The 26,431-nt window shown below is 42.0% G+C and overlaps 6 protein-coding genes across 8 annotated transcripts; 4 read left to right on the forward strand and 2 right to left on the reverse strand.

Annotated features, from left to right (window-relative positions):
* Window positions 1-165: 165 nt before the first annotated feature.
* Window positions 166-2,238, forward strand: LOC116189588 (thioredoxin 1-like). The gene is made up of 2 exons (XM_031519309.1): window positions 166-646; window positions 1,528-2,238. The coding sequence occupies exons 1-2, from the start codon at window positions 427-429 to the stop codon at window positions 1,839-1,841; spliced, it is 534 nt and encodes a 177-aa protein (XP_031375169.1). The 5' UTR covers window positions 166-426; the 3' UTR covers window positions 1,842-2,238.
* Window positions 2,239-3,542: 1,304 nt separating this feature from the next.
* LOC116189597 (expansin-A12) lies at window positions 3,543-5,018 on the forward strand. Its single transcript, XM_031519320.1, has 3 exons — window positions 3,543-3,747; window positions 3,913-4,222; window positions 4,357-5,018. The coding sequence occupies exons 1-3, from the start codon at window positions 3,579-3,581 to the stop codon at window positions 4,667-4,669; spliced, it is 792 nt and encodes a 263-aa protein (XP_031375180.1). The 5' UTR covers window positions 3,543-3,578; the 3' UTR covers window positions 4,670-5,018.
* Window positions 5,019-8,246: 3,228 nt separating this feature from the next.
* Window positions 8,247-11,578, forward strand: LOC116189611 (vicilin-like seed storage protein At2g18540). Its single transcript, XM_031519343.1, has 8 exons — window positions 8,247-8,927; window positions 9,353-9,398; window positions 9,642-9,691; window positions 9,771-9,812; window positions 10,147-10,260; window positions 10,954-11,032; window positions 11,142-11,213; window positions 11,298-11,578. Exons 1-8 carry the CDS (start codon window positions 8,302-8,304, stop codon window positions 11,343-11,345), a joined length of 1,077 nt encoding a protein of 358 aa, XP_031375203.1. The 5' UTR covers window positions 8,247-8,301; the 3' UTR covers window positions 11,346-11,578.
* Window positions 11,579-12,696: 1,118 nt separating this feature from the next.
* LOC116199994 (ethylene-responsive transcription factor ERF069-like) lies at window positions 12,697-13,392 on the reverse strand. Its single transcript, XM_031530669.1, has one exon. It carries the CDS (start codon window positions 13,390-13,392, stop codon window positions 12,697-12,699), a length of 696 nt encoding a protein of 231 aa, XP_031386529.1.
* Window positions 13,393-13,956: 564 nt separating this feature from the next.
* Window positions 13,957-15,625, forward strand: LOC116189620. Of its 3 annotated transcripts, none has more exons than XM_031519358.1 (4): window positions 13,957-14,035; window positions 14,334-14,425; window positions 15,079-15,151; window positions 15,295-15,625. In XM_031519358.1, exons 1-4 carry the CDS (start codon window positions 13,972-13,974, stop codon window positions 15,399-15,401), a joined length of 336 nt encoding a protein of 111 aa, XP_031375218.1. In that variant the 5' UTR covers window positions 13,957-13,971; the 3' UTR covers window positions 15,402-15,625. The 3 variants fall into 3 exon arrangements, with proteins under 3 accessions (XP_031375218.1, XP_031375229.1, XP_031375237.1); XM_031519369.1 differs by having other exon boundaries at window positions 13,957-14,002; XM_031519377.1 differs by lacking the exon at window positions 14,334-14,425 and having other exon boundaries at window positions 13,957-14,025.
* Window positions 15,626-17,731: 2,106 nt separating this feature from the next.
* LOC116189607 (MLO-like protein 11) lies at window positions 17,732-23,307 on the reverse strand. The gene is made up of 15 exons (XM_031519332.1): window positions 22,322-23,307; window positions 21,744-21,801; window positions 21,371-21,606; window positions 21,137-21,253; window positions 20,787-20,847; window positions 20,531-20,625; window positions 20,310-20,384; window positions 19,930-20,015; window positions 19,644-19,693; window positions 19,454-19,494; window positions 19,201-19,371; window positions 19,065-19,100; window positions 18,881-18,948; window positions 18,736-18,796; window positions 17,732-18,474 (listed from the first exon to the last, which is right to left on the reverse strand). Exons 1-15 carry the CDS (start codon window positions 22,451-22,453, stop codon window positions 18,073-18,075), a joined length of 1,689 nt encoding a protein of 562 aa, XP_031375192.1. The 5' UTR covers window positions 22,454-23,307; the 3' UTR covers window positions 17,732-18,072.
* Between the last annotated feature and the right edge of the window lie 3,124 nt (window positions 23,308-26,431).

The following is a 26,431-nucleotide window of genomic DNA, read 5'->3' on the forward strand; positions in this document are numbered from 1 at the left end:
TAGGTAAACTTGAGGGGCAAATCGAAAATATCCAAATTATACGGAGAAAATCAGATGCATTTTGATTTGATGCCCCTTCTCATAGTCACGCGCTCCTTGGCGGTTGACCCTACGGTCCACAATTGGGCCTTTTGGGTCTGAGTCTTCTTATAATGGGCCTCCTCAAGAAAGTGGCCCACTCGCGGCACTCCTTCATCCGATGAAGTGGCACGTCGGCAGAGGGCGAACCGGACCGGACCGGACGTAACAGCAGAGAGTCATCCAAATTTGGAAGAGCTGAGCTGTCCAGCCCCTGCTCTCCTCCTCGTCATCCTCTCCCTATCAGCTAAGCTCCAAACTCACTTCAGCCAAGCAATCCCAAAAATCTCCTGCTCTCCTGCTCTCCCTCTCCCTCTCTACCCGTCGAGCTCCGGTGCTTCGGCTCCCATGGCTGACGCCTTCACCACCATCGCCGCTTCGACTTCTCTCTACACCATCTCCTCCTGCCGCCTCGCCCCGGCGAGGGCGAGGCTCCCGGAGTCCAGAGGCCTCAGGATCAGGCCGGCCTCCGCCGCCCGGTCTCTCCGATCAGTGAGTCACTGCTCGAGGCGGAGCCGCAGCGGAGCTGGCGCGATCGTTTGCGAGGCTCAGGACACCGCTGTTGAAGGTCAGGACCCTCGATTCACTGTTCTAGCTGGGGAAAAAAGAAGCGCCTTTGGCTGTTATTAATTATTATTGTTTCGCGGAGCATGTTTACATTTCGGGCATGATCATGTTGAAATCCTTCATAGATAACCGTTATTTTCTGATCTAGGAATTGGTGCTCTTTTATATTTGATGAATTTTCCTTCATAGATACCTCTGAGGTCTGCGAGCTCATCCGTTAGCCCGCTGACATGATTATCGTGGAGCTCGTGCGTAGCTTATAGCTAGTATTCCTATATCCCTGCCCGAGTACTCACGGTGAACGGGGGTGTATAAAGGGAACTTTTTCCAGTATACCTCTGACTAATCCGGCTTTTACTATGTTGCTTATGATCGACAAAGACATGTGATTAATTCCGTTGTTAGTTTTGATCACCGTCGTGTGGAACCGCTGGATCTTGTTCAGAAATATTAGAAGTTAGGGGTGGACAAGATTGCCGACAAACTGTTTGAGACACTTGATAGCATATTTGGTTCTTATGGATAATCAATGTGCTCATTGATAATGCCTTAGTAAGTGATTTTACCACTGATACAGGATGTAGGCTTGCCTTGTTAAGATATTTGTCCAATGCTTTCTGATTCAGATGGATGTTATCCTCGGTCTATTTCATATCACAGTCTGCAAAATGAATATAGTGGGTGCTCGGTCTATTTATGATGTTAACATGGAAGGATTCGGAAATGGTCCTCAAAGGTGAAATGCTATCTAATCCATTGCTCTTGAGTCCCTATGGTATCCTATGCATGAGATCTTGACATGATATTTTTTATCAGATCCCAATCACGAATATACCTTTCCGCGTCCACTGATGCAGCCTTTTGTGTTATCAATGATTGCAGTTCGTCCAGTTACTGATGCCACATGGCAATCCCTTGTTCTGGACATCGAAACTCCAGTACTGGTCGAGTTCTGGGCCCCATGGTGCGGACCCTGCAGAATGATCCACCCTCTGATCGATGAACTGGCTAAGCAATATGCTGGAAAGTTCAAGTTCTACAAGGTGAACACCGACGAGTCCCCGGGGATCGCCACGAGGTATGGCATTAGGAGCATCCCGACTGTCATGATCTTCAAGGGCGGCGAGAAGAGAGATACTGTCATTGGAGCTGTCCCCAAGACCACGCTGACCACCAGCATTGAGAAGTTCTTATAGAGGCAGCGAGGGGAAAAGATGCCTCTTCTAGAAATAAATGCTCGAGTTGGATTTCTCCCTGTGTAGCTCCTTCCGTTCTAGTTTCATCTCTTTCGGTGGTATTTAGTAAGGTATGTCACAGAACTTCTGTATAGATTGAGGGATGCTGTATCGCTGATTTCCTCAATATCAATATTAGTGATGCCACATCTAAGGTGAAACTTCGGTTTCTTTGCTTCCATGGTCATATAAGGTTTGATCTGATACTAGCATAACAAAGTGGAAATGCGCCATTGGAATATCGATCTTGGGGAGCTGCAGTGTTCTGAACTTTTGAATGTTTGGTTTTAATTCTCACAATATTCAATGAAATATTAAGTTGTGGAATGATAAACTCGCTTTTATGGCGTTGCAAGTCTCTTCTGATTGAGGTTAGTGTTTGTGGAAACTGTAAGAACCGGAAGTAAAGAGTGAATCTCCGTCATGTGTCCTTGGCTTTCTATCATCATTGTAAGTTTGGGATCCTCTATGTCGATGTGGTCCAAAGTTAGCCGAAACGATGGTAGTAAAGTAAATGCTCTGTGGACTTCCGTGCTTGAGGATTTCATTATGCAATTGTCTGAGTTGAGGTTCATCTTTCTGATCCCGATGACGATATCTTAAATTCTCATCAATCGTATGGAAATTGTGATGCACTTGAACTTTAACCAGTGTCATTAGCAAATATGTGGCGTAATTCATGAAGCGAGCCAAAGGCCTATATATAAGGCCGTGCCATTGTCATCTTCCGTTGATGACAGTGTGTGCGTCCATTGTTTTGCCATAACATTCGAACTAATATGCTCAGCAATTATAGATGGATAGCTCCCTCGTTTTATCACGTAATTCGGAACCAGTATTATCTGGTGACTTTGCTAACTGTTTCTTCCGTCCTAACTGATCCGTAAGACAGTGCAATCAATTAGACATTAAACTTGACAGCACATACACTCTCTCACATGTCAAATCTTTTAAATTTCCCTTTTGCTTTTGGCCCGACAAGGTCCTCCGTCGACACGACACTGAGGTACCTTTTCCTTGAACACTCACATACTTCTATATCTTGTACAATTGATATCACAGTAAATGCATTCATCTTACTGTACTATTCGACAAAATCTATATATAGAACTTCATGACGAAGTTTATTCAACACACATTTGATCCTATGATACACAAATCACACGCTAATCATCGTATGTCGACAAATATTGCTAGACCGATAAGCTTAATGTGCCTATAGAGAAATCAGAGAAAAACTTTGGCTGAGAAAAGAGATGTTCGTCAGAATCATCACATGAATAATCGATCGGTGGAATATCTACGAGTATATTGAATTAATTTTAAATATATATGATGAACCAATCCCATTCACATAGATATAATGCATGTACAGAAGAATATCCATCAATCACATGGACTTTTCCTTGTTCTCTCTTCTTTCCCGTACGGTCCGGTTCCGTACGCCTTCCCTCTTTCGGAAAAACGCGTTCTCGATTTCTTTTTTCTTTTTTTTTTGGAAATTATTTATTTCCACGACGATTGATGTCGATATGTCGTGCTATAATAACTCACCGACACCAACCTGCGGATTAATTTATTATTTTCTGAATTATTGTCACTTGCATAGCATCGACATGGCCACGTGTAATTCTATTATAAATCTCAACATGAACTTACAGCTTCTTCAAGAAATCGTCATTAGGGTTCATATAACATATGGGGAGTAACACTGAGCTTCATTTTCTGTGGCTATGGCGGATTTTGTTGCTTATGATCGGCGTGGCTGGCACAAGTACGGTGAAGGGAGTTGATGGACGAGGAAATGCAGGTTGGCTTCAAGGCCACGCCACCTTCTACGGGGCCGACCAAAGTCCCGCTGCTATGGGTGAGTCCATCGTGCGAAAACCAAGATATATATGTTAATTTCGATTATGTTCAGATACACCAATCTCAGCTGATTTGTTGATCTAAACCATCCAAGATATATCCGAGATAATACGAGAGTTCTCCCTTGCTCATTTATAACTTCAATGAATTCATCTTGATGTAGGAGGGGCGTGTGGCTACGATAACACATTCCATGCAGGCTTTGGGGCACACACGACGGCATTGAGCACGGTGCTCTTCAGGGGTGGGGAGGCCTGTGGCGGCTGCTACCAAGTGGCATGTGATTACCATCTTGACCCTAAGTGGTGCCTTAGGGCTGCTTCCGTCACCGTCACCGCCACCAATTTCTGCCCTCCGAATAACAACGGAGGATGGTGTGACCCACCGCGTCAACATTTCGATATGTCCGTGGCCGCTTTTCTGAGGATTGCAAGGCCAGGCAATGAAGGCATCGTTCCCATAATATATAGAAGGTAATTAAGGGACTATGCATTCAATGCTTAGTTACTTAATGGCTGCAGTTGGACTTTCTATGCATGGATTTATATATTTCTTGTATTGTTGCATATGGAAAATAATGTGTATATTGTATCAACCGTATAAATAGGGCATCGTGCAAAAGAAGAGGTGGGTTGCATTTCACCCTCAAAGGCCAATCCAATTTTCACATGGTGATGATCTCGAATGTCGGTGGCAGCGGAGATGTTAAGGCCGTATCGGTGAGGGGGTCGAGGACAAGGACGTGGGTGCCCATGCACCGGAACTGGGGAGCGAACTGGCAGAGCAGCATCGACCTTCGAGGTCAGAGATTGTCTTTCAGGCTCACCCTAGTTGACGGGATGACAATGGAGTTTCTCAACATCATCCCATCATCATGGAAGTTTGGCCAGACGTATTCGTCGCGATCTCAGTTCTCGTAAAAAGGCACACGGGAAAGGGGCTTCCTTTTCTTGGATAAGTTGGTGAATTTCATTAGGCGATAAGAGAATATAAAAGCCACTCATCCAAGTACAAGGGAAGGCACTTCTTTGATTATATATACGGAAACCTAATTTATCCTTTTTGTTTGTTTTCGGTGATCACATATATAGAGATTTGAATGCCAATAATATGGTTTCGTTGGGGATGGTATTATTTTTGAATTTGCCATCTCCTAGCTCTAATATGTAGTTACAGGCACGAGTTTATCTTGTAACTCATATATATATATATATATATTGTATACCTCCCGAACTAAAAAATAGGAGATATCAATGTGCTTTTAATGGACGCGGTGTTATCAATATATATAAGTAGGCTTTATATAGTAATAATGCTGCACTATATAATATAAAGTGTATTGACAAATTATGTAAATAAAAATACAAGACAAAAGATGGAGATTGAAAATGTGATTAGTTTATGAAAAGATGGTGTAGTATAGTGGCATACACTCTCATCTGTTGACCTAAGGTCACAGGTTCGATATTTAGTGGGATTACCGTACTCCTTTATTAGTTATTTAAAATTTTCTTATTATTGTACTGGCCTTGAGTCTCCTTTGTAACCGAAAAAAAAATATGATTAGTTTGAGGAAACGGGTTTGGTGCAGAGGCACTAGCCGCCGCCCAGAATCATGAAGTCTCGAGTTTGATCCTCATCAGTGGGATTTCTGTGCCTCTTTATTCAGCTTTGCTACTTCTATTCTTGTATTAGATTATAATCCTCCCTTATAATCGGAAAAAATGTGATTAGTTAAATGACTATTACATCAATTAATTGATAATTAATTCTTCTAAGCCCATGCTCAACGACAGGGACTTGATTGAACAATATTGCTTAGCTAGCTAGCCTTGTAAGGGCGTGAGTCTTGACCATCACTGGGCAAACAGTTTAGTGATGATTTACTAAATCAGTAGAACATATATGCAGGCATATAACCTTAATATGATCTATATATGTTACTAATCGCCGGCTCCAACCCCATGTCAATATTAGTTGTATAATATGTGTTCCAATTGGCAAAATTCAGTTGTATATTTGATGATTTCGTTGTTCATGTCAATATGGGCCTTGCGAAATGAAACTCCTGATTTTTCAGAAATCACGGGTTCAGGATCGAGTGCAATAATAATTCTATTAAGGAAAAAGTAATAATGAACACTTATAAAAGGCCAGAGATCAAATCATGAAATATGGTCGCCACTTATCCAAAAGATGATACCGTTGATGGCATATAATATAAGAGTGGAACATATTCTTATTTCTTTCCATCATTTCATCAACGCTAAGGATCGACATCAACAACCTTATTCATTACTTCTGCTTATATGTACTTATCAAGAGAGACCGACCGGAATTCACGATCACGCAGTAGAAGGCCCTTCATTTGTTTGCTGGAACAGCAGCTGCATGACGTGGTGTTGGAGGTGGAACTGGAACAACATGATCAGTGGCATAATGAACAAAAATTGTTCGTGATAATCTCTTACGGGTCGTCGTATATTCAATTGACATGAATCAATTGCAGTGGATGGTATAATTGAAATGCTTGCTCAAGGCCCGAACCCGAAGATTCAGCTGTCATGAGAGTTACATTTGTTGAACATGTGTATGTACGGATAGTACCGACATAGTAAAAGTATGTATGTATGGTTCATTGATTTGGGTCATGTGTCGTGACATTCTATGTACGGACTATGAGATGCAAACCGTGGGGCTTATTGGGCCCAGGAAAAAAAAGAAAAAGAAAAAGCTTTTCTAACGCCCAAATTCGAAAAATGTGATCACACAACATGCCGTAATTAATTAATAAAATGATTTTGATATTTTGCATCTTAGTTCTGCCTGCTTAAAAATCGCTGATTGCTAATCTTTGTTGGTAGTCTAATGGCAAAAAATTAATTAAAGGAGCAACTTCAACTACATGAATGATGCTATCATGGTTGCCTAGCAAAATAACTACCATGATTGTCTAATAAAAACAACTATTGCAGTTATTTTTTTCTTATCCGTTAAATCTTCTTATGTAGGATATGAACCGTACACATGGTCAATATCTTTTTCCTTAAGATTTATCTCTTATAGTTTGAGCATCGATTTTTTCACTACGAATCTTCTCAACGACGCTTGATTGCACCCATAAACTAGCCGGATCCGCTTTGATATTAAACCGAACCGAAATCCACCGATTCAATCAAATAAAATACAATTTAATAACTTAAAAGGAAAAGAAAAGGAAAAAAATGATAAATAAATTCTAAAATCACCTGACCGTTACGCTCCCAATTGAATAGAGAATGAAACCTCTAAAATTTCTTCTGCTATATTCCTTTATTTCTGAATCTGTAGTCATCCCCAAGCGAATTTACGCTCCATTCTCGATCGAGGGAGATCAAAAATTTAGAAAACATCCGAAATCCTCAGCACACTGTAGTATCTTAGTCTCTATCAAGAGAAGAAAAGTTTTTGTTTGATGAAATAAACTATTAAGCTTTCCTAATTCAATACTTGGATATTCATTATTCGAATCCTTACATCTAGTTATTCCTTGAGCCTAAATTTTCATCATGAAGTACATTGTTTTTCTCTCGAGGATTAGGAATTTGGAAATATTGAGCGACTGGGAGGCTGCACCATATTTTCCTCCAGTGCGACCTCCGTCAACGATGCTGACATCTCATCCTTGAAGATCTTAGACTCTTTGCTATCAACATAAGAGAGACGTGACGATCTTGATCATCCCCGCGAAAACAATTGCAATCTCGAGTTGATCATGGATCAATCCATCCATTGTGCGAGAAAAAGAGCCACCATGACATATCACTTGTCGACCTCCCACATCGCTCGACGATCCACTTGTCACTCGAGGGCCCCACTTGAGGCAATCATTCTTATAAATGAAAAAGTTTTCATCCAATGCACAGTCTTGCTTGCAGGTTCGAGTGCACCATAATTACCACACAGTCATACCGAACTAGAAATGAATTGACATTCCTCGTAATGGAAAACAGAAACCCAAGGATGATACATGATGGAGATTCCATAAGTTAATATCATTCATAAACTATTGTTGGACTCGAAGCTGTTCGTAAGACCGCGGTTCCCCTAAATCCAAATTTCGATGGTCCGTTTCCACCTTTTATTTTTTTCCAGTAGATTTTTTTCAGTAGATTTTTTTTTTTTTTGTCGATGGTGCGTCTCTATTTGATTACGCTGGTATAAGATCAAACGTCATTATATATGTTACAATGTATGGCCATGAATTGAGGAGGCAAAGAACCCGAAGTTTCGCTCTAAAGGTGGCATATAATATATCACCAATATTGAGCCGATATGACAGTGAGTAACCGTGGAAGAACCTTAGCTCAAGCTCTAAGATCGGTATCATAGGGCTTAGTGGACCCAAAAATATTTCTCTTAAAGCCCATAGTCCTTTCGGCCCATTATTTGGTCTGGGCCTAATATCTTCTCGGCCCAAAAATGTGATTTCCTAATTTTCTTTCAGGAATATTTGTCATTTTCATTTCCTTCGACCTGATCAGCAGCGTTCTGCTTGATTCAGCCGGAGAAGATGGCCGGAGATCGGGACGGAACCCCGTCGGGGAAATCCGACTACTCCCACGAAGGCGATAGAAAATCCAGGAGCAAGTCACGAGAAGATTCTGAATCCAGTCGGAAGCAGCGGGAGAGCCCCGATGCTGAATCCGAAGAGGGGAGAGGCGGAAGGAAGAGGGAGAAAAGTCGGAGGAAGTCGCGCGAGAGCTCGGAATCGGAGGAGGATGAGGAGAGGAAGCATCGCAAGAGAGATAGGTCGAGGAGGAGGTCCAGGAACCGCTACAGCAGCGAGTCGGATTCGGATGGTTCGAGCTCTGAGGATTCTGAATCGGAGTCCGAGTCGGAGTATTCGGACTCGGAGACCGGTGCGAGCAAGAGCGAGAGCGAGGGGGAGAGGAGGAGGAGGAAGAGGAGGGAGAGGAGGAGAAGGGAGGAGGAGAAGGAGAGGAAGAGAAGGAAGAGAGAGAGAGAGAAGAAGCGAAGGAGGAAGGAGAGAGAAGAGGAGGAAGAGAGGAGGAGAAGGAGGAAGAAGAAGAAAGAGAGGAAGAGGAGGAAAGAAAAGGAGAGGGCAGAGAGAGGGAAGACGGGTGCAGTGACCAACTCCTGGGGGAAGTATGGGATTATCAGAGAAACCGATATGTGGTGAGTGTTCTGTGATTGTTCGGACAGAAGTTTTCTCTTTTGCCGTCTCATTGTTTTATCAGCTTGCTGTTTTGGTGTCGTGGAACATACCAGTGTCTCAGCTCTTTGGTAGTATGGATTTGGTTGAGCAGAGGGAATAGGCCGAGGAATCCGATCCTAAGGTTTCTGGCTGTTCCGTTTGCGTTGGTCATTTATCGCGATAGGGGCGAACGAGGCCTGAAGTTTTTCTGTTTGTGATGCTGATAGCATCGAGATAGGACTAGCTACAAGAACAGTTTTGATGGATATATATGCTGAATTTATGTATAGACCAGCTATCGCGAGTTTCTCTGTATCTGTACACAAAGGGCCAAATTTTGTTTTGATTTGATGTATATTTTGGCTTCATCAGTTCCTTGATCTAAAAAGGCATGATTCTATGGCAGGACTAAACGTCCGGAGTTCACTGCATGGTTAGCTGAAGTTAAACAGGTATTCCCCTGTAGTTTCCTCCCCGATTGCCCCTAGAATATTTGCTGGTTTGCAGTCTTCTTGTATAAGAAATTAAAACCATTTCTTGCGAGACTCATATTGATAGTTTCAAATCATCCACTGCATTATAAATATTGCCAAAACTTAGAAATCATGGACCGTATTATATGTCAATGTCATGTGATGTTTTGCAGTCGTGGGAAGTTAAGGAGATGTATTAATAGCTTGTACGTGCAATTGCAGGTTAACCTGGAGAATCTGGCCAACTGGGAAGAGAAGCAGATGTTCAAACAGTATGTGAATAATATGTTGAGTTTGAGTATCTATGTCTTCCTAGCATATCCGTTATAAGTGATTATTTTTATTCTACAGGTTCATGGAAGACCATAATACAGCCACTTTTCCTTCCAAAAAGTAAGTAATGGTTCCTTGTGCACCGCTGGTAGTCTCCTTCGTAATGTAATATTATGCTTGCCTTGCTCTCTTTTGAGAAACTTATTGCTGGACATGGTAGAGCATGCTCTGGTTACCTTACCGCAATGGGCAATGATCTGAACATCTCGTTTAGCTAGTTTATTTAGATTGCTTTAGGTATACTAGTGTCTCTTTCTTCATGCATTTTGTAAGAACCAACAATCTTCAAAGAAATTATTATCTTTGTTTATGTTCTCGTCTGTCCATTTGGTTTCCGTGCCTTGACAGGAAAGTTTTTCTGAAACAATTCTCGACATGTGGTGTTTTCATGCAGGTATTATAATCTTGATGCTTATCATAGACGTGAACTGGAGAAGGAGATTAAGAAGGGTCTGAAAAAGGTCCGGCAAAAAGAACGCACTGTATTCAATGATGAAGAGCAACGAAGGTATGCCTTTATTGCATGTCACTGGGTCATAATACTATTCAATTCTCTGCTGTCCTGCAAGGATTTTCTTAATAGAAGGTGAAATTATGAAGGTGTTGGATAATAATCTGGCATCAGAACACGATTCTATAACGTATCAAATGACCGTGCTGCATCAGTCATGGTTTCTGGTCTGACCTCTCGGTAGGAGGACTGAGATGGGAACTTGATCTCAGATATGTGCACCCTTTGAATAGGTCTTGGTCTAAAGCATTCTTACTGTAAAATTATAATGTGATCAAGTAAAGAGCTTTCTCAATTATTTTATAGGCATCGACTTGTTTTCATTTACCCTTGTAAGTGTTTGTTCCTTATGCTCTTCTAGAGAAACTGACTAGGGTGTAATCATCGTTATTTTGGATATAGTATATGCACCCAAAATTGTAACTGTTACCTGGCAAATTGTGCTTTGCTGCTTACCCTTTTTGATATGTCATCTTCAATGGTTGCCCCGGATGAGTCCCTACAACTTCCAGTTGATCTCCAACTATAAATCAATTTTCTCTTAAGGTGACCGCTTATAGTTGTACCAATTGATTGTTTGATAAAATGATGTAGATTCAGGTTTTGTCTATATTTTCTCCTAATGAATCAAGCATCTCGTCTATTTTGAATTTCAACTGAAGAACTTATGGTTTTTCGAAATTTTTGCAGGCTTGAACTGCAGCAAGAAAGAGAGAGGCAGAAGGAAGAGGAGGTCAATGCCTTGAAACTATCCATGCAGAGTGGAATGGTACGTTCTTTGATCGGTCGGGACAAAGCTGCAGACAACCTTAGAGACACTATTATGTCCATCTTATTGATCATTTCTCCTACTCCTTTCTTTTACTTGGAATATACAGGCACAAGCAATGAAAGAGCAAGCCCGACTGAGGGAAGAGATGGCATATCAGTACAAGCTTGGCAATTTCGAGGTAAAATACCGGAGCCGGATAAACTTCAAGCCATCTCATCTATTTCGTTACTGACCCCAAATTTTGGCAATGTTCCATGTGCAGGCCGCAGCAGCTATACAGAGAAGACTGGATCCGAACATTGCTATGTGACAGAACTGTCTCTGATTTCGCTCTTCGGTTATGCCGTCGTGCTTCAGTCCTCTTTACCAGTTTTGCAATTTCAGTATCTTCCCATGCTCACGTCGACTATATCAGCTCTTTATCAGTAATTTAGTATACTTCCAGTACAGCTCGGAGAAGAACACTAGTTTTTATTGAGTACTTGTACCATCATTATGTTAGCTATGTGATTATTATATACTTATATTATCTCGTTAGTAATACGGATGAGGATATATTCCAGCAAAAAAAAAAAATTGAGTTGAGGATATTAGAATATATAGTTAGCTCACGAAAAATTCAGCATCTTTTCTCTCGTTTTTAGATTTGGATGAGTCTTGAAAGTATAATTGATAATCGGAGTCGTACTTCTGATTGAAAAAAGAAGATCTAAGGGAATCTAATTGAAGCACCAATGAGCAAAAAAAGAAGACTCAATCGGTACGGTAACTGACTGCTGAATGGGATTTCCAGAGGCCTTTTATGTTTCTTTTTCTTTTTTTCTTTTTTTTTTTTAAGCTGGAATTGGGCAAATTTTCAGTCATGGGAGTCATATTTACTAAAGAGCTCCGTCCATCCATCTTTCTTGTCTGTTATCTCTCGTTAAGTAAATGCCACCGCAGGACAACATGTGTGATGCAGGCTAATAATTAATTACATCGTCAATCAAATTATTATTAAAGAAAAAAAAACACATGGTCTAGCTTTACAAAAAATAAATATAAGAAAATTTCAAACCTCAATTTCATTATATACTTGCATAAATATAAAATAAATATATTCGCCACTCCCATCATGATTCGTGAAGTTAGATTGAGACACTCGGACAGACCTTCCCCACAGTTCCTCTGCCTCAGATATCTTAATCAAGATTCAGCTCACGTTATGGTTATAAACTCATCCACCAGAAAGTTTAAATTTAATTAACTTCCATCCACACCTTTTATTTTTATTTTTATTTTAGTAATTAATTAAAAATATTCTAAAAAATAAATAAGAAGAAGAAGAAGAAGAAAGCTGCAGATCAATCATATCCGAAGGTGTAAATCGCCAGCATCACTCGGATTAGGAGTTCAAAGGGGAAGAATGCCCACATTGGAATTGAAACATGCCACTGCCACTGCCGCCGCCACCACCCCCATCATCATCATCCATTTACAATAGACAACATCCCATGACCCAATTCAACATGTACAGAGAGGGGAGAAAAAAAAAAAAAAAAAAAAAAGGACGCCTTTTTTTTTCCGAAGAAGAAGAAGAAGAAAAAGAAGAAAAGGCTGCAATGAAACACCTAACCCGACAAAGTTCCAGTTAGCTAATTACAAAAGCTTGATTGAGAATTTCAAGCACAGCACCTGTACAGTTTGTTCTTCTTGAAGGGAACCACCGTGTGCGATGCGAACCCACACTCCTGCTTCCCAAAGTTAGTCGGCGCGTTCGGCCCCCGCAGGCGCAGCGCCGCCCTGTCGTACACCATGGCCGCCTCCTCGGCCGTGTCGTAGGTCCCCAGCCACTGCCTCAGCCGCCCGTCCCTGATCTCTGCCACCCACCGCCCCCACGGCCGCTGCCTCACGCCCCTGTACCTCTTCGACTTCGTCCCTGATCCTCCTCCTGCGCCGCCGCCGCCAGCGGCCTTCTTGGCGGCCGGCGGCGGCGGTGATTGCGCCTGCGACTGCACCTGCGCCTGCGATTTCTCGGCCGGCTCGATCCTGATCTCGTTGACGTAGCGCTTCACCTTGCGCCAGCGGCGGCGGTTGCCCTCCGGCCCCTCGCGCTCCTCGTCGCTGGAGGAGTCGGTGGCGTCGCTGTCCGTGACGGAGATCCGCACGACCCTGATGGCCGGCTTCTTGGGGGCGTCCGAGGTCGAATTCCCGCTGTCCTCGGTCGACACGGTGGACTCCGACTCCACCTGGTTCGAGAGCGATCGCTTGAGGGGCTTCGAGCTGGAGATCTCAGTCAGGGCGGAAGAGAGCGTGGTCACCGTCGTCTTCGTGGTGGTCGTGGTTGCGGTGGTGGTCGATTGGGGTGAGCAGGCCATCAAATTGCACGAGAAACGAGAGGGAGAGATGGGTCGGTTAGGGTTAGGGTTAGGGTTAGGGCTCGGTTGGGTAGGAGAGAAGATCTTCGGAGGTGATCGGTCTATTTGCAAATGGGGAGAAGGCAAGTTGTTAACTGCTGGTCCGGTCGCATCAGAGGTGCGAATATTCACCGCTTCTACCCAAACGACGCCGTTTCGGTGCGAAACGCAATTATGTCGGCTCGGACTGTCCGCACCGGCTGGTGGAATATTCACCGATACGTTATGGCATCCCCCTTACGACACCGTTTGAACACTCTGTCTCCATTCCATCCGAACCGCCTTTCCTTTAGAAGTAAAAATTGAATGCATATTTCCATTTACACCCCCAATAATTTGTAAAAAATTGCGTGCTCGGAAGTCGGGATGACACCATCATGTGTGTCCTATTTTAAAAGGAGAAGTAAGTTGGCATTATTCAAATTCCATGATAAAGAAGCCGATGATCTGCATGCCACAACAGCATCGGTCGATACGTGTTTAAAATGACGATTTATAATCCTCGATTTGGTCGGGGAATGTTAACCCGTGAAGGTCCGAATGGTGATGCACTACATAGCCTGCAGTTTCGGTACGGTGATTAGGCAAGCACGAGTGAGTATAAGTACGATCCTTTTTATGTGTGCGAATTGGGAGGAATATTTAACGTAATCCTATCTTGTCTCGTTTGCTTGTTAATCACACTAATAAATTTAGTATTTTCTCGTATAAAAAAAGAAATTAGTATTTTCTTGAGCAACGGACTCTTTGGACAGAAGCTTCGAGAATTTCACGCTAATCAATTTGAAGTTTGAACAAACCAGTGATTATGATCTGGTTTAGGAATTAGTTGGGACTAAATATTAATTACTGTTATTCCAATACTGCCCTTCACCAAACTCCACATTTACCGTCTTGTCCAGCCAAGCCCTATGCTAATCCCATCCGCCGATCCTCCCCCTCCTCTTCGCTCTCTTTCACACCGCACCGGCACCGTCACTGTCACAGCTCAAGTGTAAGTTGCACTTCATTCCTCTTTGAGATCCCGCTTGCCTCTTGATCGTCAAATTGCTCGATTTGAGCAGCCATGGCTGTGTGGTTGGATTGAGAAATTGGTGTCGGGACCTCTGAGAGATATATGCTGGAGCTAGACATAACATGAGTTTTCCAATTGTTTGTTCTGCATCAAGCTGGTCATGGGACAGTTGCGGGAACAGGATTTGCAAAATGTTTGTGAATACTGGTCATTGGGTCAATGACAAGTCATGTGGAACCTGATTGAAAGAATAATTACAGTGAACTGTACGTCGTGCAATTGATAGATTAGTGTTAATAATTTCGATGGTAATTGCTTGCAGTAGGCAAAAAATGCCTACTTTTACTCTTCAGTTCGGAGTTGGGTGATGATATGCTGTAGGCTAGTGAGCTTTCTGTATATTTAGTTTGGTCGTATGTTCATGATATTTGCTTGTTCTCTGGCGCGATGGTATCTTGGTCGTGCCCTTGAATCTCCATGTATACATGTCCCTCTTTTTCTTGGTTACTTGTAGGGGGTAGCTGCCCCCTCGCGTTGCTCGTTTATGATATTTTCATCGTCGCTGCAAAATAAGAATTTCCGGAAAGCAAAGCAAATGTGATAAATGCCTGCGTGTTGTTTTCTTGTGGCAGGATATGAGAGGCAGGATTGGGGATAAATGGTCCATGAGGGTTCTCTGGGCGAGTGCCATCGGAAGTGGCATAGGTTTGCTCACCTACATTTCCTCCCTGCGATTTCCTCACAAAAGTTTGTTTTCTGTATTATCGAGATTAAAAAGGGAAAGAGATTAACAAATAAGTGATTAAAAGGTGGCTGCTGATGGGATGATCTTGCCTTCTCTTGCTTAGGTCTCTACATGGTTATTGTGGAAAGACAACTGCAGAACAGAGAACGGATGGCAGCTGAAGCTTTGCAATCATTAGACTCCAACTCAGGCAGCAGAGAAGAAGATTAAACACTGCAATTGTACAGTATGATACTATTATGGAATCCCATATGACTGCATCGAAGAGTTTATTGCTATGTTTTTGTGATGTTTCTTTGGTTCTCACCTTTCGGTAACCAGCATCTCTGTGTTATTGGATTTTATGGGATTCATACTAAGAGTTGGTTCGTTTTGGTTTTGATAAGAAGAATTAGCTTTATGCTTGCTTGGCTGAGCGTTTTGCTCTTATCACCTACTTCAATCTCATCGGCCCAGTTTCTTTGGCATTCCCTATTCCCCGTTGGCTACAGTACTAATTTCAGAGCTCTGATGTAGAATTAAGGGGAATTGACATGCTTGTCGTGAATGGAAATGAGAACTCAATCACACATAGTATACCTCTGTGTGTTAGCGGAGTGTTTGGAGCGAAAAGAACTTCTTTCACAGGGAGTTCATGATTTCAGTTTCCAACAGAAAAACCGAAAGTGAATTATTTTATTTGGTTTGTCTTCCTTCTTTCTCTCCACCATCTAAGCTCTAGTCAGTATATAAACAAGCACAGATCCATCCATTGCTAAGCAGTTTACGGCTCTAATCTCATCTGACAGAATGAAAAAGATGGCATCACGAAAGTGTGCTTTTGTACGTGTTCTTGTTATTCTCTCTGCAGCTCTCAGCTGCTCTGCGCACCGAATCCTTCGGGATATGGAGGTTGGCTTAAACCAGAGAGGCATGCCCAGCTCTAGTGGGGGACCAATTTCGTGGTCTTGGGAAAGTGTTGGAGTCGGGAGTGGGGTTGGCGTAAGGGCCGGAGGTGGTGGCAGCTTTGGTGGGTCCAATGGGGAAAGTGGGAGTGGAGTTGGGGTCGGTGTGGTAACCGGTCAAGGGTCCAGAATGGGAAAGGGGTATGGTGAAGGTATTAATTATGGTGAGGGAGCTGGTGCTGGTGTTCATGGGGACCATGGACTAGGAGCTGGCTTTCCTGCCTATGATAACTGGATGGTAGATGGGGTTGGCGCTGGGGAGGGGTTTGGTTCAGGATCCAATGGAGGTTCTGGATATGGTGAAGGATACGGTTTTGGTATGGGTGGATCCGGTAACAACCCGGGCACAGTAGGCGGTTTTCCCGTTATCATGCTTCCACCGTTGGTTCCAGGTTCTGGTGTCAGTGTAGGGTACGGTGCAGGACGTGGATCTGGCGGTAACGGGCATGGAGAAGGGCACGGAGTAGGAATCGGGTCCGGATCAGGAGGTCAGATTGGAAATTTGCCCGGTGGAGTTATCTTGATTCCGCCGTTGATTCCAGGCTCCGGTGTCGGTGAAGGGCATGGATCTGGTAGCGGCTCTGGAGAAGGGCGCGGCGTAGGAATTGGGTCCGGATCAGGAGGTCAGATTGGAAATCTGCCTGGTGGAGTTATCATGATTCCACCATTGGTTCCAGGCTCCGCTGGAGATGGGACAGGGTCGGGTTTTGGGAAGGGCATAGGTTCTGGTAACGGACAAGGCTCAGGCTTCGGCGTCGGCTATGGCTCTGGTTCTGGCACGGGAGGCCGGCCTGTAACCCCTCTTCCCGGTCAAGGGTGTGATGTGGGCTTTCACCTCGGATTCCCATCACTTGACTTAGGCTTCACATGGCCTATAGGAGGTAATGAGAAACTCAGGCAGATCGGCGAACCCGAAGCCCATCAGAAAAACGGAGCCACCATAAATAATCATCTGAAAGGAAATCAAGCTGACCTCGAAGCCGGACACATGACCAAAATACATGAGGCCAGCGAGCCGATGCCTTCTTTCGATGGAGCCACAATAAATGATCATCTAAAAGGAAATCAAGCTGACCTCGAAGCCGGACACATGACCAAAATACATGAGGCCAGCGAGCCGATGCCTTCTTTCGATGGAGCCACCACAAATGGTCATCTCAAAGGAAATCAAGCTGACCTCAAAGCCGGACACATGACCGAAATACATGAGGCCAGCGAGCCGTTGCCTTCTTTCGATGGAGCCACAATAAATGATCTCAAAGGAAATCAAGCTGACCTCGAAGCCAGACACATGACCAAAATACATGAGGCCAGCGAGCCGATGCCCTCTTTCGATGGAGCCACAATAAATGATCGTCTCAAAGGAAATCAAGCTGACCTCGAAGCCGGACACATGACCAAAACACACGAGGCCAGCGAGCCGTTGCCTTCTTTTGTTCCTCGCGAGGATACAGAAGAGAATTGAAGTGCTGCTGAAAAGCTTCATCACTGATGAAACTTAAGCGAGCAGTATAACTACGATCTAAATCTATGTAACCACTTCAAAAATCTCAGTTAGACCTCCATAGATGGTCGAGAGATATGCTCAAACTTTCCTGCCTCTTAAATCCAATAAAGTCTCATGTAAAGACATGTTTTTCTTCCAAAGGTATATTGGCTGTCGGTCCTCAGAACAGCTCTCTATCACAACACAAAAGCATCTTAACTGTGCTACTGAGTTACAATCTGAAGAGTTTGCATTACTAACATCTCGATTCTTCTATCCTAACAGTGTAAACAAGCCTATACTTCTCAGACCTTACCTAGAAGTTATCGGAAAGTACCATTTTGAACATTCACATTGCAATTCTGTTGACCCTCCTCCTGTATATCTCCGGAAAACATCAGCGAGAGAGCAGGCTCACCAACAAGGTTATCTTCTTCTTTTACTAGTTGCCTTATTCTCTTCTTGCAGGCATGGAAAGGCATCTCATAACACTAGCTGGGTTGAAACTCGTTGGAGTAGATGACGAGATGGAAGCAGAGGGTCGAAGAAGCGGAGTCCCTACTCTGCTTGAAGCTTCATTAGCAACGGGAGGGCTAATGACTATCGTAGGAGAAGCATGTTGTTGCAGCTCGATTTCTGGGCATGGAAGGTTGCCATTATCCGCAGGCCCATCGAGCAGCTGCTGATCATGATCGTCCTCCTCGAGCGACATCACGGTGCTCGTGTCCGTGCGGACCGTGGAATCGTCAGTTATGATCCCAAGCCTTCTCCTCCTCCTGGCTGATTTCTTCCACCCGTGAATTGTCTCCCTTATCCTTTGAGGAATCAACGCTGCCTTGTAGTTTGTTCCCATCTGTAGAAACAAAAAACTCAATCACCATTCATGACTTCAATTCAAGGCCGGTGATATCTGATACGACTAGTTAGACATTATATCTGATATGACTAGTTTAGACACATTTATCAGCGATTGATCATTATCAGCACTTCATATACTGAGCATGGAGATAAATGAGAGTGATTCGACTGACTAAAACAACATTCTGACAGTTAATTCCCAATTTCTATCAAAGGTACCTAGAACCTGGAATCAGAAAGAGAGCTAAGCCGATACCTGAGTAACGAGAGCATACAGAGGAAGTGTGCTGTAGCTGCAGAGGAATTGCCCAGAAAACCTACAAATAAAGGGAAACAATTGACAAATGGAACACAAATAGTCAAGCACAGATCAATGTGCATAAAAACAAGGTTATCCTTACCCCAAGATCAGTCGTAGGTAGACCAGGAAATGGTTCCTGATAAAGCACGAGTTGTACCCGAATTGCCACTGTGGATATTTAAACAGAGCATATGAAGTTAGAAAATTTGGAGATCTTACCTCAGTAGAGCAAAACAATATCAGCCCTGGAAGAAATTCCAAAAAAGTAATGGAAGAGAAAGTACCCAGAACCAGAAGAATGAAGCCAATTCGAAAGCATTCTGCCAAAGGTTGATGCCAAACAGAAGCAATTTGTCAGATATGACCTTTTAAAGATATGATAATTCATATATCTACAAACGTCAAAAACAAAAACACAACCTGAAAGAGGATGAAATGGATCAAAGATAACAGCAACTCGGGCTTCTTAAACCAGAATAGTTCATCGCGAGGTCTCAGCTTTCCTCCAGTGATGAATCCCATGATGCCAGCATTTTCCAATGCTAAGGTCGCAATAATATGTTGCAGTTTCGCACCGACTAGAAGCACAAGCTGCATTGCAAAATATAAATTTCACATTGAGATGCCCAATTCCACAAACTGGATAAAACTTGGAAAGAAAGTAAAAACTTACGGTGATGGGAATGATTGCTATCCAGAAATAGAGATTAGACCCTGTCGAGAAAATGTAAAAACATATGATCCATTTTCTTAGTGAGAGTTTGCTTATGTGAGGTATGGTAATATAAAATAAAATACTTGCAGAAAGTAATATGAAAATTAATTTCATGAACGTATCTAATATTGTGCGTTACAGATCCTACCTTTTATGTTAAATAGCATGAAAGCAACTACAAATCCCCAGAGAGGGCCACTGCAATGGAAACCAATAGTTCTGGATTAAATTTGCCAGTTTAACAAAAACAAAAACTGCATATAGTACATGGTTGACGTTAAACAATAGGTTTGCAATATGGACAAACTAAATAGTATATCATATATGAATCAGCAACACCAATCCAAGAAGTCTTAGTTAAGCATACAAGCAGCAGGCAGATTTCCTGATAATCTGGTGATGATTAAAGACGAATATTTTAGTGAAGAGGCTACCTCACACCAACTATTCTTTGAAACTCTTCTTCCATAGAGCGAATCATATAGCTGTGAAAATCATATTTGTATGTAAGGTTGTGGTTCTGCCAGATATAAGAGAAACGAGAATAAGTAAATATTTGATGAATAAATTCAGTGCTTTTTAATAGATTCCATAACCATTCAGAATTGCATGCCAAAACCCTTCTTCCATGCACAAAGGAAAACCAGAAAAATAAGTTTCAAGAACTGCACTGTGCAAGAAATAGTATTTCAATTCACATTGTTATTGACAGTACAAGCCAGCATAAGTAATCCCCATACTATCTAAGAAAAAATCGAACTACAAGGACTGGAAATTTTGTTCATAATTTGAAACGTGAGTATGATAGCTTTACCATGATGAATCCCTTCCTCAGTGTTAAATAGTCCGAACGGACCACTGACCACCCAAATTGCCGGAAAAAACAAGTCTGAAATTCAAATGGATCCACATTGCAAGAGTCATCATAACAATCTTAAAGGAAAAAGAGACATTTATAAGCTTCTACAGGCATCAGTATCTTGACAGGAAATATCTAGTCTTTGGCCTGAAAAGCAAAATGAAATAATTCTTTACCACCCATATAAAGAAGTTGTTCGTCGTCACAGGGTTTGTTGCATGAACCTTGATGAAAGTAGATTGTCTTCTCAACATCGATTCTCTTGTGATTTCTGGTAGATAAACATACTGTCACCAAGCTTGATTTGAGAAAAAAGAAAAACTAAGAAAACCAGCTCTTTTAAAAACAGCACAAGTTTAGAACTTAAAATGTCCTACTTGCTTTAAATACTTTGCAAAAGCAGGTAAATCGAAAGCACTCTTGAAAACTAACCAGATAATGCATCGTGTCGGTCTATATGAGCTTCGTCTTCCCATTCCCGCCAACTGTGGATCTGCTCATATCAGTTTAAGATCATCAATTTTCCATGCAAGAAGATATCATTATTTAACATAGTACGTGTCTCTGAAGCTCCATCTTGCCACATTTACTAAATCAGAATTAGTTCAAAGAAAATTAGAACTTTGCAGCAAGTCCATAAAAGCTAAATTGCCACTTTCACATATTATTATCATATTTCAACACAATAAAATTTCCACATATCTTCACAGGGGGCACAAAAGATTAGGCCTCAAAATGATCAAAGCTGAAATTTGCTTCAATGACAATCATTAGTTTCTCACCTTCACTATTGCCAGCAACATTGTGAGACAGCTGTAAGATATGTGAGTCACTGCCATGACAAAGATGAACCGATGCAATTGCTCAAGACCTTGATATGAAACAAACGGCTCACGTCCCTGTAGTTCAAACATCATAAGTCTTGTCTAGAAAGATCAGGGGAAGAATGGAGCTAAAGCGAAAGGGAATCCAAAATCATCTCCACAATAGACAATTAGATCAATCCAGAAACATGCCTCTTTGCAGGTATTTTGATTTTCTGTGTTCAACATTCTCCTGAACGAGTGGTTCAGAACATGCTCCACTAAAAGCTTACGTTCCATTGAGGTGCTATCTTCTTTCTGTTCATCAATCTCAGACTTCGTACATGGAGCAAAAGTAAGATCATAGAACTTGGATGGTATGCAGATATTGGCTATAATGCTCGAGGTGGCTGTGAGGAGGAGAGATATAAACCCGAGTAGCATCAACTCTGTGAAATGGTAGTAAATAAGACAAAGAAAGAACATCAACGATAAGCTCAAAAACAGATAAATTTCATAAATGATAAAGCAACAAAAATAAAAGAAATATATTCATAGATAAGAAAAAAAAAACTTCTTGATATACCTTCTTTCATTTTCTCCACCGCCGCGTGCAAGGGCTTCCGATTAGTTTTCCTCAACCACTGCAACAAAATTGAAAAAAAAAAAATACCATTTACGATTCATTCAGTGTAATGAAGATTCTATGTCAGTGTCAAAGAAAAAGTAACGGTCGAAATTTAAAGCTTCTCCACTGCTATCTTTCTTCTGACATATTATAAAAGTTGAATTTACAACCTCCATCTTCACATGTTTGTATTGATTGAAAATGCAGCAACAACGATAGATCGATTAACTGACTTAAACAAATTTTGCAAAGATGGGATAAGAAACAATCATTTCAGAGGGCTAACAAAGTCTGTACTGTATTTCTCAAGATGGATGAGGAACAAATAGCCATCAATGCCAATGCGAGAAATCTGTACCAAATACTTCCACTATTGTCTGACAATAGGCAAACTGACCAATTCCAGCAAGTAATGAACACAAGAAAAGCTTCAGTGACCATTACCTAACCTTCATTTAAAATTTTAATTTTATCATGACACTTATTTTAAGACCCTGATAACAAGAAAGCATAGAGCATCAAGTGGTGCTACTTACGTTACTTAGCCGATGAATAGAGCGCTCCACGATCAAGGAGACTACCACAAATACCGTCAGGACAGTGGCCACGGACCAAGTCGGTGTCAGGGCTAAGGATCTAACTTCTTGGCCGTTGCTGGTCTCTGCCATTTTTACAGACTAAAAGACTATAACTTGCAGAGACCAAAGTATGATTTTTCTTCTTACTTCTCCCTTTCCTCCCTTTCTATCTCTCTCTGCTTTCAGCAATGACTCTCACACGCCCAGAAGCAAGAAAATGCACAGAAAAGAGACCCTTTTTTTGCCCCCCTAATCTCAAGTTCTCATATCTGATATCTCTCCAACAGAAAGTCCTGACTTCACACTACTTCCTTAGAAGAAATCTTCATAGGACATTCACAAGTGAGACATGAAGCCGCCATTGAATCTAAAGATGGACTTTTCAGCTTCTTGAGCAAAAACCCATCTTGTGTCAGAAAAGATTTGACTGCCAGAAACAGAAACAAACCGGAACTGAAGCAAGCTTTCTGTTCAACTCGGAGCATATACTTCTGTGGTCCAATCTCTCCTCAGCAGAGAGAAGGGTCAGAGTCAGCCCCTTCTCTCTCCAGAAGTGCAGGTAAAAACTGCCAAAAATGGCGGTGTCATCCCAACTCAAGGCATTTCCTTTGCTGGAGCATTCAATGCAGTACAGCAGAGACAGAACTGCCAGGCTTTTTCGAAGATTCAGAGACAGAATCAGAAACCCAACAACTGAGCAGCAAAATCTGGGTCAGTTCCTAGCAATTTCCTCGGACACGCCGAAACTGGGAATGAACATTTGTGCACCCAAATTCTGAACAAGACTTCACGGGAGAGACAGTAAAGAAAGACACTATGTAAAGCTTGAATCTTTGGCAAGAAAGGTTTGGACTTTGAGAGTGATGGAAAGAAATGGAATGGCTGAGAAGATGACAAAGTGGGGTTTAAAAGTGAATCTCCCTGAAGAAAGAAACACGAACAGGGCAACTTTCAATTTTTTATTTGATTTTTTTTTCTTTTCTCCTGATTCTTTTTTTCCTTTTCTTTTTCCATTTTTTCAACCAATTTATTTGGGCCTTCACCGGAAGAGATCTGCCTGGTTGCATGCATGCGCGTGAAAACTGTTAATAATGTCCCACCAAACCTCCTCGGCCAGACTAGGCATAGTTTGAACCAAGAAAATTTGGCAATATGTATAGTGATGGACCGAGTGGGCTGAGAGGGCAGTTGCTCATTCTAAAATTTTAAGGTTATAAGGAAATTTATATATTATAGTAAATTCTTATTTCGCTCTTAAATCGAAAGCATTATCATTATATGACCCTCAACAAGTTCGCCCCCAATCGAAATCCTAAGTCGGTTCCTGAATATGTCCCAAAAAATGAATGAAAGGGTATTGCGCAGTGCAATGATATTCGTCAAAATATAAAGTCAAGAGAATGTTTAATTTAATTTTCGTTAATAAAACGACTGATATTATCTTATTTTCTTTTCTTGATCCTTTTTTAACAAAATAATTACTCAAGAAAATCGCTTTTATCATTTGGGTTTTGTTGTGAGATTTTTACGTCCTTTCTTTTTTTTTTGGTAAATTGGGGGCCTAGGCCCTATTTTATTAATAAAATAAATTAAATGATACATAAGCGAGGCATGATAATCCCTACAAAATTTCCAAACAACAAAAAGTGAAGCTCAGCTGGCCAAGAGTTTAGTCTATGATTTCCAAGTGGAAGACAAAATGCATAGTTCTCTAGCCAATCTGCACAGGTGTTCTCTTCATGAAGAGTATGTTCTACAACTGCTAGCCAGCTCCGATTGATCATGTACCCTATATCTCGAAGCAAAGCTCTATCACTGCAGCCATGATCACGTGGAGAACGAAGGAAACCCACTACAACTTCGAAGTCGACCTCGAGGATTATCTTCCTTAGACCCATCTCCCATGCCATCTCTAGACTTGATTTCACGGCCCAAATTTCGGCTGATAGAGAAGAAGTAATTCCCAAGTGCTTGGTAAAGTCTCTAACCCAACCACCCTAGTCATCTCTTAGTAAACCAACTATTCCCGCCCTTCCCAAGTTTACTTTGGATGCTCCATCCGTGTTAAGTTTGGTCCAACCAAGGCTCGGCTTAATCCATCCTACATCTTTCCACTCCCTATTTCCATGAGGCATAGGATCTACGATCGACGAGCTTGCTCGAGCAAAACTTGCAACAACTTTGTAAATGACGGTCGAACAAAGTTAAGATCAAATATCGCTTTGTTTCGCCACTTCCATGGTAACCAACAGCTAACTCCAAAGATCGTAGCCCATGATAGGTTGTCTGAGCCTAGAGCTCCAAAGTAGAGATTTCAAATTAACTATTGCTCCACGTTGTCGCTGAAGAAAAAGTGCAACATGTTTCTCGGAATCAAATTATTCCAAGCTGCATTCATACGAGGTTAGTCCCGCAATATATGTAAGATTGATTCACCAGCGGAGTTGCAAATTGGACACACTCCGAAACCACCCAAGCCTCGGTGAAGATGAGCCTCTACCTTAATCAAACACTTCCCTCGAAGAGTTCTTTTCAACAGGTTCTAGTTCCGAGTCTGGGTTCGAGTCCGGATCGAGGTCCTAGTTATATTTATCAATCTCCACGTCGCTTTTGTGATTGTCAAGGGCCATATCCTCCTGTTGTGATACATCAGCCACAACAACGTTATTTCCCAATTGCATGTTCTTCATGGGACTCACGTTTCCCACCCCAAGCACCAATGTGGTTGGCATACCCTTTTGCTTTTCAGAAGTGTCACCAGCTAGGACAGGTATTGGAGGGCATTATAAATCGATTACTACTATAGGCCCCTTCTTCATGGACCTGGTCTATTGTTTTTTCTATTCCCTGACGTGTGAACTTGGCTGGCCCGCTTCAAGAGCTCAAGCATTGAAGGTCATTATGGGTTCAAGTCGAGACACGGTTCTCCTAGAATTATACTTCTCATTTAGTGAAATTCAAGTATGTTCCTCCCTTGGAAAGTTTCCTACCAAAATATCATATAAGTCTTCAAGAATATCATCATTGCCTAAAAATTTCATAACGTGATCCACTGGCAAGAGATTTCCCCTTATTTTGTGCTAAACTTCCAACTCTCGCACCCCCATTCTTAGGAAAGTCCCTTGATCTGCTCGACTTACTCTTTACGATCATCCATGGGCCATATGCCGGAATTGCACCGACGAATGTCAGCTGGGGTTCTTCCGGATGCTGAATTGGTGCATCCATGGCCCACCATATAACGCAAAGTCCCTGTCCTCTTGTGCTGTAAATTTCACAATGAAAAAGTCGTTGGACATGTCTGTCAATGAGAAGCTATCATTCGGTGCCCAAAGCTATTGTAGACGATGCTTGAGTACTGCATAGGACACCATCCTTCCCAACAATTTCATGATTAGTAATCCTTTGCAGTTGGCTCGCAATTGTTCAATCTCAGTCTTCGTCAAACAAGATCTCAGGACAAAGTTTATTAGAGAAGTCCACCATCATATGATCCTCAATCCGTAATGCAGGATCTATTCTTTCAGGCATTTGTATGCCACCAATCTCCTCCTTGTTAAGATCTCCCCAAACTTTGGTGTCAGTTCTCCCCGTCGATCCTCACACTTTGGTTGGCTTGGTCAACATCAGCTTCATCATCTCTCTCTCCCAATATTCTCTTGGCTCTCTAGACACTACGATCAAGTTGGTCAGCCTCTTCCTTCGACCGTTCAACGCTTTCTCCTGTGTCGCTCTTGCTCTCCATGTTACCACTCTCTCCTTTGGTCGAAGAGACTCTCCTTTAATCATGCGTAATTCTACAACATTTTTACGTCTTTTTTATCTATTGAATTAGGCGCATTTTTTTATATTGAATCTCCATCCGTAAGTCATGCTTAAAACACAAATATATACTCTCTTTTTTTTGCCATCCATATATTCTAGCTTGTAATTTTTTTACTATGATAACAATGTAAGTATATAGTAATCTCAAAAGAGAGAGAGAGAGAAAGAAGGGCCATGCGAGTTTCTTTATGAAGATTATCATGGATAACAGCTTGTTTAATTAATGAGGAGCTGAGGGAAGAG

This window comes from Punica granatum, chromosome 1 (assembly GCF_007655135.1).
Source record: "Punica granatum isolate Tunisia-2019 chromosome 1, ASM765513v2, whole genome shotgun sequence".
Classification (NCBI taxonomy): Eukaryota; Viridiplantae; Streptophyta; class Magnoliopsida; order Myrtales; family Lythraceae; genus Punica; species Punica granatum.

What these genes read in the sequence shown, in the direction of transcription:
- LOC116189588 (XM_031519309.1), top strand. Translation starts at nt 427, where the DNA reads ATGGCTGACGCCTTCACCACCATCGCCGCTTCGACTTCTCTCTACACC. An exon ending in TCAGGACACCGCTGTTGAAG is followed by an intron (nt 647 to 1,527) that starts GTCAGGACCCTC and finishes CAATGATTGCAG; the next exon opens with TTCGTCCAGTTACTGATGCC.
- LOC116189597 (XM_031519320.1), top strand. Translation starts at nt 3,579, where the DNA reads ATGGGGAGTAACACTGAGCTTCATTTTCTGTGGCTATGGCGGATTTTG. An exon ending in CCAAAGTCCCGCTGCTATGG is followed by an intron (nt 3,748 to 3,912) that starts GTGAGTCCATCG and finishes ATCTTGATGTAG; the next exon opens with GAGGGGCGTGTGGCTACGAT. An exon ending in GTTCCCATAATATATAGAAG is followed by an intron (nt 4,223 to 4,356) that starts GTAATTAAGGGA and finishes CCGTATAAATAG; the next exon opens with GGCATCGTGCAAAAGAAGAG.
- LOC116189611 (XM_031519343.1), top strand. Translation starts at nt 8,302, where the DNA reads ATGGCCGGAGATCGGGACGGAACCCCGTCGGGGAAATCCGACTACTCC. An exon ending in ATCAGAGAAACCGATATGTG is followed by an intron (nt 8,928 to 9,352) that starts GTGAGTGTTCTG and finishes ATTCTATGGCAG; the next exon opens with GACTAAACGTCCGGAGTTCA. An exon ending in GGTTAGCTGAAGTTAAACAG is followed by an intron (nt 9,399 to 9,641) that starts GTATTCCCCTGT and finishes GTGCAATTGCAG; the next exon opens with GTTAACCTGGAGAATCTGGC.
- LOC116199994 (XM_031530669.1), bottom strand. Translation starts at nt 13,392, where the DNA reads ATGGCCTGCTCACCCCAATCGACCACCACCGCAACCACGACCACCACG.
- LOC116189620 (XM_031519358.1), top strand. Translation starts at nt 13,972, where the DNA reads ATGGTGATGCACTACATAGCCTGCAGTTTCGGTACGGTGATTAGGCAA. An exon ending in GCAAGCACGAGTGAGTATAA is followed by an intron (nt 14,036 to 14,333) that starts GTACGATCCTTT and finishes CGTCTTGTCCAG; the next exon opens with CCAAGCCCTATGCTAATCCC. An exon ending in TGCCATCGGAAGTGGCATAG is followed by an intron (nt 15,152 to 15,294) that starts GTTTGCTCACCT and finishes TCTCTTGCTTAG; the next exon opens with GTCTCTACATGGTTATTGTG.
- LOC116189607 (XM_031519332.1), bottom strand. Translation starts at nt 22,453, where the DNA reads ATGGCAGAGACCAGCAACGGCCAAGAAGTTAGATCCTTAGCCCTGACA. An exon ending in GGTGGAGAAAATGAAAGAAG is followed by an intron (nt 21,607 to 21,743) that starts GTATATCAAGAA and finishes ACCATTTCACAG; the next exon opens with AGTTGATGCTACTCGGGTTT. An exon ending in CTTCATTCTTCTGGTTCTGG is followed by an intron (nt 18,949 to 19,064) that starts GTACTTTCTCTT and finishes AAATATCCACAG; the next exon opens with TGGCAATTCGGGTACAACTC.